Genomic DNA, 12792 nt, shown 5'->3' on the forward strand with positions numbered 1-12792 from the left:
CCAAAGCATAGTGTTCTTTGTTCCACACCAACACTTCAGGTCTTTTGCCACTCACTCCTGCCATTTCTCCCTTCTGAAAAATCAAGCTTCTACCTACTTCCTGACTAAACCCTTTTTCCTTTTGCTGACTTTTGTATGCTGTTCGTAAGCTGTATTGTTTTACTGTTTTGTTTTACTTGTTTTACTGTTGGATTTTTAAAAATTGTTTTTAGTTCAAAGTTGTTTTTAGTTATATGTTGTTTGTATACTGTCCGTATGCTTTTATGTCAATGGTTTTTAAACTTTGTATATTGTATTTTAATGTTTTAACTTTTGTAAACTACTCAGGAAGCTTCAGCTACGGGACGGTATAGAAATGTAATTAATAATAATACAAATAATAATCCCAACCAATTCTAATTAGCTTGCCTTAAATCTGAAAAGGCAAGTTCTCATTAAGAGTGTTGCTTTTCAGTTCTCATCACACCGTTATATAGGGTCTGCAACAGAAACTGATTGCTAACGTAGTGGCGCTATACCTTCCCCCGATTTGATTTTTTTTTTAATTCACAAATTCACAGGACGTCATTTTACTTCGTGTATGGGCAGCATGTTAGTTGGTACTTTATTCTAACAAAACTCTGGAGGACAGAGGGTTCAGTCCCAGAACCCAGAGGCATTCATGGGGAATGAAGATGGCAGCAGCTGTAGACCCTCATTTTGCTTAGAAGAGATCCCAGCTGCCAGTGAGAAAATGTGTTGTTTTTCTATTTAAGTGTAGAACCCCTTGCAGGCTCCAAGAAAGGTGTCTGTGAGCACTGTGTTGCCTACCCCTGCCATGTACCTTTCCATGGCTATTTAGATTTCTCTTGTATATCTCCTTTGTATATAACGTGTTAAGGCAGGTTGTGTGAGGCCACTTGAGATGGAGTGGGAGTGGGGAATCGCTTGGACATTGCCAAGTAAAGCACGCTGGTCTCTTTCAACTAATGTTCATCTTGCTGCATGTTTTTCATGGTTGCTGAATCCTTTAGCACACCATTTAGCCTTGACCTCAACCTTGTGTTGGCAGAACTGCTGCCAGGTTTGGATGTAGGAAAGGAGGATGTTCCCATGTTTGGAAAGGGTATGTGGCTTGAACGTGACCTTAGGGTAATCCATGTGTCAAGCAGCTGGATACAGAATGCTGGACTACATATTGCCCCTGTGGCAAAAGTGTCTGTTTTTCATTGCACATTTGTTTGTGCAAATGCCTCCTTTTCATGCAGAGGAGAAAGGCAGCCCCGGAGCCTATTCATTCTCCACAGGTTATGTTTCCCTCATGCAGGCATAGAAGACCAAAGCAAAACCAGGGAAAACTGAAGTATTTTCCTGCTTTCCATCCCCAATTACCATTGCACCCTCCTCAGGAAATGTCAGCCATTAGGTGGTGCCACACTAATAATAGCCAACAGATTAATTGTTTTCAGAATGTAATGCAAAAAGAATGCATGAGATGGAAGCCCCTGAAATTCCCCATGGAAGAATTCCAAATGATCTTCACGAGACGGTTTTCTTGTGCTCTTTCGTACAAGAGCAATGGCTAGGCTGGCGAGGTTGGGCCAGAGCAGTACCTGCCTGCTACTGGTGTGCAGCCCTGAGAGCTTCCCCAGAATGGAACTCTGCCCTTGGGCTGAAAGAAGTTCAGTACCCCTGCTGCATATAGTATAATCGAGTCGATATCTTTTACTTTATGTATCTTTACTCAGACATACATTCCACTGACCTGGCTCGCATGGTCACCACAACCCGCCATGGGTTATTAGTCACAGTGGGCTGTGGCGCCCGTGGGCACCAGGTTGCCAGTCCAAGCCCTGCCGCAAGGGTGGCATATTGGGGTGGTTAAGAAACTACCCTATAACAGTCCGTGGGTTCTGGGTGGTTTATTAATGACCCCAACAAACCACCCTCGCTGGGTTCGGTCAACATGAGAAGCTGTGCCCCACGAGGATAATTATGCAAATCCCCATTCAAATTATGAATGGGGTATGGCTACCCTTGAAAGACCAGGTCCGCAGCCTGGGGGTAATTTTGGACTCCCAGCTGTCCATGGAGGCTCAGGTGTCAGCTGTGAGCTGGACAGCGCTGTATCAACTCCATCTGATACAGCAGCTGCGCCCCTTCCTTCCCGACCATCTGCTCCCATCAGTAGTACATGCCCTGGTCTCCTCTCGTTTAGACTACTGTAATGCGCTCTACGTGGGGTTACCCTTGAAGACGGTTCGGAAGCTGCAGCTGGTAAAGAATGCGGCAGCTCGCCTGATTAAAGGCAGCCGCCGGCGAGATCACATCACTCCAGTGCTGAAGGGGTTGCACTGGTTACCAGTTGTTTTCCGGGCCAAATTCAAGGTGTTGGTTTTGACCTTTAAAACCCTATATGGTTCCGGCCCAGCCTATCTTAAGGAGCGCCTCCAGCAGCACCAGACAGGCCGCTTAACAAGATCAGCCTCGGGTGGCCTTCTCTCTGTCCCATCAGCCAGGACAGCTAGACTGGTGGGGACGAGGGAGAGGGCCTTTTCTGTAGTGGCCCCCACTCTGTGGAACTCCCTCCCTAGGGAACTCCGTCATGCCCCCTCTTTAATGAGCTTCCGTCATGCATTAAAAACGTGGCTGTTCAGGCAGGCATTTGGGGTGGGTTAGAGTATTTTAGAAAATGTTTTTATTGTAGAATTGTATTGTTTTATTGTATGTCGTACATCGCCCAGAGTGGCTGGGTGACCAGCCAGATGGGCGATTAATAAATTAAATAATAAATTAAAAAATTAAAAAATCAGGCAGCACGCAACTGGCATGCGCAGGGTGGTTTGCAAGCCACCATGACTTGCTAGCCTCCCTGTGATTGCGTGCGCCAGGCAGCTGTGTCAATAAGGCTTACTCCTAAATAAGTGTGCATAGGATTGCAGCCTTAAATGTGTGTTTTTAGAATTTCACTGCCACCCTGGCAACTGTGATCCATTCATGAAAATTATCTCCCAGAAAGCTGTGGATTCACTTGTGCTTCCCTCTGCTTCCATTGCGCATGCTGATTCCCTCCCCCTTTGCAGTTAGCAATGTCTGTGGCTTGCCTTCAAGCAGAATTCGTATCTACTGTCTGAAGGGTGCTTCTCATTCAGGTTTGGAGGCAAAGGCATGGCTATCAGTAACCCAATCCCAGATGTTGTGGCAAACTCTGGTCACCACACACCAGGAAGTGGAGGAGAGAATTGGCATATGTGGGCCTGGAGCACATTCTTAACTGCCCATAACATCTGAATTGAGCCACTATACCCCGTTTGGCCTGTGAATGGTTCCCTTAACCTATAAATCAAAGGCCAGAATTTAGTGGTGTTTGGGGGGAACAGAAGGTGGAGCATATGCATTTTTAAAATGCAGATGCTGTAAAATGTAGAATTGAAGGCTCTAGCGATACTTCGCATCCATTTGACTCCTTTCGTGCAAGCCGGCAGCCGCTTATTTGTTTTCTGTAGCTAGCCAGGTTTGTTTTTGTACAGCCTTTCTTGGTCAGGTATTTCAGATGACTGCCAGGTCCTTCCTGCACTGTGGCAATGATGAATGCGGAACATGAGATAAATTAATGCCAGGGATTTTGGTCAATGTCAGCCCTTTCTTCACTGTGTCAAGTTAAACAAACAAGATCAAGGCAAAGGAAAATGGTAATTGTCTCTCTCAAGATGGGCTGCAGATAAGAGCACTGTTGAATGTAAATGCAGAAATGTTCACTGGTTGTGTCCAGCATTTAATAATAATAAAAGGGAGAGTAAGTATTTGCATCAGACATAATAGCTTAAATTAATACATTTTAGAGAGGTAAAAAATAACAGCTGCTTTGTGACTGAAATCAAGTTTAGGTATCTTTTTTAAAAGATCTTGTCTTCCCCCCACCCCCGGTGCACAGCTAACAGTAAGCTCCTCTTTGTCATTCACTCTCAGGCTCCAAAATTAATAGGATTTAATTTTCCATTTTTAAGAATTAGAAGTCTTGTTCCACATTGGTAGCCTTTGGTTTTGTGACCATATTTGTTTAAAATTTGGCTTGTTTGAATGTGCTATCATGTAAGAAGTTAAAACCATTTATCCTGCTGTGTTTTATTTATGGTAATCTTCAATTTCTTTAAAAGAGGACAAATTTTGTTGTGCTCCTCACTTGAAATTATTATTACCATTTCTGTTATTGCTACTATTGGTGCAACTAAAAGCATTTTTACCCCACTCTTTAGCCAAAGAAGGCTCCCGAGAGCAGCTTACAAAGATCAGTAATAAGTCTCTGCCCTCAGGCATACAGTCTAAAAGACACAACACAAAAGGAAAGGGCAGGAGGAGAAAGAAACCAAACCCAAGCCCAAGTTCTTAGTTACAAAGTTCTTGTAAATGTTCTTTTTGGCAGGGAGGAGGGAAGCAACACATACAGAACATCCCTATAAATAACTCAGTGGCCTGGAATATTGAGTACGTCTGATGGGGGGGGGGGGACCCTGATAACCAGGTGGGAGGGTGTGACAAATGGCAAGTCTGTACTTCTAACCCTATAATGTAGGACAGGATGCAAGATACCCTTTGTTGTATATTTGGAGGCAGAGCTGCCACCAGTCATGTGATGACCAATAACTCTTAATTTGAATGCATGAGAATCCAGGTTTACGGCTTGTACCTTGGAGAAGGATAAGCCCATTTTCCAGAGCTTTCTTTAATTGTCTTGAAAATGTGGTAGAATGCACCAAGTAGACTAGGCCAGCTAAGGTAAGGCCAATCTCAGGCTATAAGCAAAAGAACTCCTTCAACTCCAGTTTCCAGTTGAGTATATTTATTCAACAACCAAGCAGAGAGAAATCCAGAAATGGTCAGTTGCGTTTAAAATAGCATGAAATAACATGAAATCTCAATGACCTAGCTGAGACTTTATTCATCAGAAACCTAAATGCTAAGAATGACCCATCACTGCAGCTTGCAAGTGGGGGGAGGGGGGGCACCGGGGGCTCTGCAGCATGGAAAGGTCCAGCCGTGACCCTTGATGCCAGGGCCGCTCAAAGGCAACGCTGGATTTCACCACCAAAGGTACTTCTTTGGGGAGCGGGAACTCCCACAGGAAATGTGGAAATAGCCTGATGCGACCTTGGTCATGCTTCCTTCTGGTGATTTCCATATGGACCTCTTCAACATAAGGCTGAGTCATGGTGAGGGGGAGGCAAGGCTGAGATGGGGAGTCATGCCAAGTTTGATACCTACAGATGTCTGGCGTGCATAGACACAATGCCGCCTTCTTGAGACACATCTCTTTAATTTGGACTTTGAAATTGTGAATAGTGGCTTTAATGTTATAATACGCTTTTATTGTTCTTTATGTATTGGTTTTATTTGTATTGTATATCATCTTGATGGCATTTGTGGAAAGGCGGCACATAACATAAATAAAATAAATAAAGTTCTGTAAGGGAGGGAGGGAAAGGTTGGGTTTGTCACTGCAGGGAATAGAATGGAGCGGCTGGAAAGGAAAGAAACACATAGAGAGAAAAAGGGTATAAATAAATAATAAATAAATAAAGTTCTGTAAGGGAGGGTGGGAAAGGTTGGGTTTGTCACTGCAGGGAATAGAATGGAGTGGCTGGAAAGGAAGGAAACACATACAGATAAAAAGGGTATAAAATATAATCTCATTGTCTGGATGGGTCACTTCCTAGTTCACACTGAGATTCTGTTTTAATGGAAGTCATGGAATAGAGACATGTCCATAGAGATCAGTGGAGAAATAAAATAATGTAGCTGGGATTGGGCCCTAGTGTGTCCGCTACTACAAGTAACCCCCCCCCTTGAAAACACCCCCAAATAGAGGGGGTAATCTGAAATAGACCAAAGAGTGGGCACGGAATGCTAATTTGCCTGTTGTGGTGGAGGGGTGGGAGGAAGGAGCACCGGGAGTGGTGGGATGTAATGGAGCGGCTGGGACCCTGAACCAAGGCACTCCACACTACAAAATTTCATTGCAGAGCCTCATTTGTTAAAAATGCAACACACAATATTTAGTTAAAATTATCCCATACCTGTTTATCTCCTGCCATTCAACAACAGTACAAACAAGCACTGCAGGAAAAGTTCATGTTCAGTCTTCCAGCTGAATCAGATATGCCAGTACACACTTGGTCAACCCCTGGCTGAAATGTATTATAATCACAAGCAGGCTGGTAAAAAGGGCAACTTTTTTCTGCTCCTCCAAAGTGTGCTACTTTGGGTATGATTTTGGATTAAATACGCATGGTGAAATAAGAGGCAGGTTCTGCAAGTGAATTTGATGGAGCTTCTGAGCTGGTCTTCCAGCTACTGAGCTGCCTGATTTCTTCCTTATGTCTCTTTCTACATGGTAAGCCTCTAGGATAGGGATTTATCCTCATTCTTTGTAAAGTGCCATGTACATGAATGGTGCTAAATATACAAACAATAATGCATCCGTTTGTGCTGATCTTGTCTTTCAGATAAAGCAGATGCACTTGCTTGAATGTCCTGGCCTATCACAAGTAGCCAGAAGGGTTCCAATAAATACTTCACTATGGTTTCCTGGGCAAGCCAATGAGTTAACTTAAAGTCAGAAATAATCAAATAAAAAATATATATCCTGGAGGAATTCCTGATTGCTCACAAACAGGAAAGGAGGCTAAATAATGCATTGGAAATTGTTCACTCATCTCTCTCTACTTTGGCCCTTAAGAAAGAAGTCAGAGAAGTAAAATGAGATTGTGGCTTGCAGCATTTGCTGTCATGTTGATATTGCATGACTCGACCCCAGCATGAAAGGGGTTGAAAGAAAGGAAAGAAAAGCAGAGGGTGGTTTTTTATTCTCCAGACTTCTGGCACTTTCTCACTAGAGATGTAATGAGCAAACTCCTACATAATAACAGAGCACTATTAAGTGGTGGCCCCCACTCTGTGGAACTCCCTCCCTAGGGAACTCCGTCATGCCCCCTCTTTAATGAGCTTCCGTCGTGCATTAAAAACGTGGTTGTTCAGGCAGGCATTTGGGGTGGGTTAGGGTATTTAAAAAAAAAAATTATGGTAAAATTTTATTGTTTTAAATTGTTTTATGGTGGGTTGTACATCGCCCAGAGTGGCTGGGTGACCAGTCAGATGGGCGATTAATAAATTTAATAAATAAATAAATAAGAAAGTGTGCACATTGGTGGTAATACGAAGTTATTTCAGGTGGATGTAGCACACGTTTTTAAAAACTTGAGAGTGATGCATTTGTGTTTGGCTAAGAATGCGTGGCCTCTGCAGGGTGATGGCCTAGCAGCTGATTTAATCATCAGCACTATGGGAGGGTGGGGAAGGCATTCAGTTCTCCTGTCTAGCTCAGCTCAGGGTTCCCAATCTGAAGCAGTTGCACTTATTACAAGGGTGAGGCCAGGGCAGGGCAAGGTCTTTCAGAACCTTGGACAAATCACTGGCTGAAACTCACAAAGAGCAGTTGTATCAGCAACATCCAGAGGCCTTATGCAAGCTAGCAGGCCTGGACCTGCTATTAACTCCATCCCCTTTCAGGAGCTGGCTACTACTTAAAGGGCCATTGTCCAACTCTGCAGCCACTGGCTGCTATGGCATAGAGGTGGTGAGGACTGAATTGAAGGGATGCCTTCTGAGGAGTCTGGTAAAGCCGTGTTCTCTGCCTGGAAGGGCCCAGAGTAGCAGATGCTGGGTTACTGCATGAAGCATCCTCCCCACCCCTGAGCCATCCTCTGAGCCAGAGGCAGGATCGAGGCTGGAGAACATGGCATCCACTTCCTTTTCTACCTTAAGCCTGTTGGATGTCTCTGCAGACTTCACTAAAGATTAGAAATGTTTCTTTGAGTACAAGTCCACTCGGCTCTTTAAAGCAAATGCAAATGCCTCTGTGTACGAGTGTAAATAAAGACAATTAAAATGATATTAAAGTCTTCTCAATCTTTTTTCTTTAGCTCATGACTGCTATCCAGAAAGGATATATTTCTGGAAGCCGGCTAGCTGTACTTATGAAATCTGCTGAAGAGAACATTCATCACCGTGAAGTGATTTCAGTCGATCGGAGCTGTGGAGGACTGTGAGTTTGGGAGCTTACAGCTGCACAGTGGTGTCCTGTGCCGCAGCCTCTCTCTGCTGAGAAACATTCCAGGGCTTGCAGATGCGTCTGCTTCCTCTACTCAGCCTGTCTGGCTGTGAGCTCCTGTACAGAAAAACTGTCACTGTTGTAGTTCTTTTTCTCCCCCCTCCCCTTAAGTTTGCTCTGAAGGTTCTGTTGCTTTGACTTGTGGCCTGCTGAACTAGGTATACGTCTCTGCTTTCTCCAGAATCATTGGTGGACAAGCATATTTGAAGTAAGGAAGAGAATCAAGCAGCTATGACCCAGACACTTTTTCCTGGGCTGATCCCAGGGGATCTGCACTATACTTTGGCTGCACTCTGGAACTATGGTAGGGGATCCAGGTGTTAACCAAGCATGAATGTGGGTGCAGTTTCACTCTGCCATCTGCCTAGGAGCAAGAATTAATCCCCTTCTATATCAGTAAGGTGGTCTCCACCCCTCCTCTCGCATCTTGCTGCATCAAATCGACAAAAGTGGCAGGTGCCGACATGCCCTCAGTGTCTTACATGTAGGCTTATTCATTAAATCTCTAGATTACTTTTTTCATTTTTGGAGAAATGTGTTAAACTAAATGACACCTTTTGCCTAGAACTTCAGGGCCAACGGTTTTGTGTTTGTTTTTTTAATTGTTGCAAGGCTATTAAAACATGCATGCCCTAACTTTTTTCCCATTCAGAGAAGTGTGTTGTGCTAAAAGTTTGTCTTTTGCCTAGACCTTCAGGGCTCACGGGGGGCAGGATGGGTGGGTTGTTAATTGTTGCAAGGCTATTAAAACATGCATGCCCTAAATGAGAAAGGAAAAAAGTGATTTGCCATTGGGGAGAATAAGAGTCTTGGATTTTTGTAGAATATTGCCCCAAATAGAAGTGAATGTCCTGTGCCAAGGAATCGCACTGGTGCTTAGTTGTGTTTGGATAAGAGGACATACTGGGCCCAGTTCAGCTAAAATTAAACATGGTTAAGTCTCATTGGAACTAGTGGGGTTTAAGTAGCTATGTCCTGTACAGCAGCGTTGGTTTACAGATGGATTTCTGAAAAGCAGACCAAGACAGCATAAGATTAGAAGCACGTCACAAGGATAGCTTTAAAGAAACAGGTGCCTGTTATCCTACCATGGAAAAACTTTATAAATATGGGTGGAATTTCCCTCTCTCTCCCTTTCCCTTTTGCAGCATGCTCAATATAGCAAGTGGTGAACAGCGCATGTAAGTGTTTTTCCCTTTCCTGTGAAATTTCTGTAGAAGTTTTAACAAATGTTTCTGAATTGACTGATGGTTCATTTCTACTAGATACACAAAATAAAGCACAGTTGTAAACTATTCTATAATCACAACATATTTTACAGGAGAAACATTGAGCTGGACTTCATTAAATTATTACTAAGGTTGCCTGTCCTATTTTGGACCATTCTCAAACATGGGCTTTCATGGTTTACCCCCCACACCCACCCCCTGGGTAATGAGCTGGGTAATGTCACTAAAAACAGTGGGAAGTTTGCTTCTTGTTGTTTAGAAAATGAAGTGATGACATGAAGCAAAGAGAAGAGACATTAGGTAACTGGTGAACAGGAGAAGAGGCATTTGGTTACTTTTTCTTGACATCTTTTTACCTCCTGAAGGGCTTTTACCACATTTCAAGTTTTCGTTCAAGGGGATACTCCTGTAAGTCATACGATAGATAAACTCTGCACTATTTGGACTTGCAGGCCAAAATCCTTTCTAACATTATTATTTTATCCCTTGAATGATGCAAAGTGGAGCATTTCTCAGAACAAAATGGGAACTGACCCTTAATAGTATCTAGATAGAAAAGTGTACAAAATTCACTGTTAGCATGTATTCCTGGACCCTTCTAATGGACCATCATATTTCAATATTCTGCAAGCAATGTTGTCCAAATGACTTTATTTCCCCTGTCAAAACACTGTATACAAATGTTGAAGGTGCTGAGGACTTCTACTGCTAGAAAAAGCCACTGATGTATAAAACCAACCCAGCAACTACCTTCAAAGGCATGCAATCACATTTCATGTGTAGAACTTTAGAATGTATAAATTTTAATTATTTAAATTTATTCTTAGGCCAGCTTAAGGGTGAAACCCTCCTTTCACCCTGAGTTGAATATAAGGAGCAGAGTCCTGGTAAAAGATATAAGAAGGCAGTGTTCTAAAAGGTCTCTGGCAAAATCCTATGCAGGCTTTTCCCCCCTGTAAGCTTTTCCTATGATCAAGATGCCTCAGACCTCCAACCTACCTTTTATAGGTTGGCAATGAGGATGTGGGGAGGAGAAACGGATTCTTCCTGTTGCCAGGCCCTGAGCAGTTCAGATTGACTTGAAGTACAGGACCTTGTGCATATGTGATAGTTTTGAGGTTTCTCCATGAGCACAAAGGGTTGTTTTGTGCAGTTGGTCCTGTGGGCTGCTTCCCCTCCACACTGCCAACACATATTGGACTGTTTTTACATAACAGTTTTCTTCTCCTTGTGTTAACTTAATCTAGCTTTTGGCACAGAAAAGTCAACTGAAATGGGAGTAATCAAAAACTAGGTTTCCTATATGTTAGCAAAGTGTGGAGAAAATAATGCTAGCTATATTATACCCTAAAAAGGTGTGAGGGTGCCAGTGTTCATATATACCTTTGAATCAAAATGGCATTTTGAAATTACCTTTCAACCCTTCAGGTAAAAGCTAATGCCTGTGATCAAGGGATAAAAGTATGTGTATGTCTCTCATCCAGATGTGCTTTAGGGTTTTAGCAAACTGTTCCTTTGCCACCAAAGTTTAGCCAGGGCGAGGGTGGTAAGTGCTGAAGAAAAACAATATATATGCACAGTCCTTGAGGACGTCTAATACACATTTTGAAAACACCTTTTCAAAAAAGTTCCCTCTCCATGATAGCACAAGATTTTCAATAATGTCTAGTTATGCCTATCACTATCAGAGCTCCATTCTTGCTGTTCTTCATCTTTTGATACCAATGCGGTCATACCATGAGCGTGAATGAATGTTTATTCATCTTATTTGATGGTTTATATGCATTTTTAGCTTGATCTCCGAATTTTAGCCCAGCTTTCTCTTGCTTTTCTTACAAAAATGCCTAACTCTGCTTTGTGTGGGATGTGAAAGACATTATATGCCTCATCTTCCATTTGCTTGATTCAGTAAAATTGGAGAATTTTAATTCATAATTCAGAACTCAAAATTACTTGATTACATGATATTCTTTTTTATACATGGAATATTGTTATATGAGTGTACAGTAAATATAAAGCACTTGCAGAACTGTTGTGTATTGTGTTAATGGTATGTAATACTATTGTACTACTGTGTTTCAAAAAGAAAGGAAAGAAATGTAACAGCAAAGAGCCTGGTGTTGTTTGAGAGTGTGCGTGTGAGATAGTATGCACACGTATATGCATACATACACATATATACATGCCGCATGTTTTTCCATCTGGCACTTTTATGTATTGTGTTGGGTTATTGTTCAGGATTGGACTGTTAAATACTGTGTTTGAAGCTGGGTTGTCATTTTTATAACTGTCTCGGTGTTTTATTGCCATTATTTATTACTTTTGATATACAGAATGAGTTGCATGCATTTATAGAGCAATAAGAGGATGTATTTAATGTGCCTTGTTTTTAACTGAATAAGAACTGAAAGCATGAATCAATAAAACTGATTAAAATGGTCCACTCGCTGGCATTTTGATGTTACCGGCAGTTACGGAAATAAAGTTGATTAGCCTTCAGCTATCCCTCCCCCCCATTTTTTTCCCTGTGGTAAAAAGTTTAAAATAAGTCTTCTGTAAACATCAGTTTTAAGAGATAATATAAATTACTGACCTTCACTCTGTATCTGCTAAGACGAATTAGGAGTTAAAATACAGAGAAACTTGTCAAGAGATATTAACAGTGGATATTCTTGTTGAAATATTTCTTTCCCACTACAGTGCTTTCTTCTTCTTTTTCTTATGCACTGTGGTATCAAACAAATGACAACAGCCATCAAATAGTTACCAGGATGGCTGGCTGGCTGGTGGCTGGCTGGCTGGCTGTCTTTCTTTCTTTCTTTCTTTCTTTCTTTCTTTCTTTCTTTCTTTCTTTCTTTATTTCAGCCAACTCTCTTCAGGCATATTCCCAGCCCACTCTGATGAATTTTATCATGACTAAAATCAATAGGAATAAATGGAAAAGATTACATAATCCATTTTGATCATCTTGCATGTCAGGTTAGTCCAGAGTTGCCAAGTGCTGATAAATGTTCTGACAAAGGGGGGGGGGGGGGAGAAGCTATATATTTTCATTGACAGTAAATCAGCAAAGCTGTTTATAAGTTTTTAAAGCAAATTTTATAATGCTCATATTCCTTTATAGTTCCTAATTTACATGTGACACATGGTTTTACTGTTTAATTTTTTTACCATTGCTATCCATAGATGTATGTGTGAATTTTGTGTCTGCAGTGGCCAGAATATTATAGAATGTTTAGTACTGATGCATCTTAAGAACATAATTGCAACATACACACACAGCAATTTAAAAGACAAACACATTATTCTGTAGTGGCCAACATGTCAGAAAACATGTTGTCTTCTCCACAATTATATCCAAAAGTCAGAGCCTCCTACTTTCCTCCTGCAAAAATACCATAAATGCTTTTCTTGCTA

At 42.0% G+C, this 12792-nt stretch overlaps 1 protein-coding gene across 4 annotated transcripts in view; it reads left to right on the forward strand.

The window, feature by feature from the left end:
• The window catches only part of GPD2 (glycerol-3-phosphate dehydrogenase 2), a 102429-nt gene extending 90615 nt beyond the window's left edge, over positions 1–11814 (forward strand). For 3 of the 4 annotated variants that reach the window (XM_084811068.1, XM_084811050.1, XM_084811076.1), the window contains 2 exons: positions 7959–8080; positions 8328–11814. In XM_084811068.1, the coding sequence (XP_084667194.1) occupies positions 7959–8080; positions 8328–8358 (153 nt within the window). In that variant the 3' untranslated portion in view covers positions 8359–11814. Of the gene's footprint in view, positions 1–7958 lie in introns of all 4 variants that reach the window. The other variant, XM_084811060.1, reaches the window with a different exon arrangement.
• The last annotated feature ends 978 nt before the right edge of the window (positions 11815–12792 follow it).

Source organism: Heloderma suspectum, chromosome 1, assembly GCF_057233095.1.
Source record: "Heloderma suspectum isolate Gila_16-S chromosome 1, 16-S_ref, whole genome shotgun sequence".
Taxonomy (NCBI): Eukaryota; Metazoa; Chordata; class Lepidosauria; order Squamata; family Helodermatidae; genus Heloderma; species Heloderma suspectum.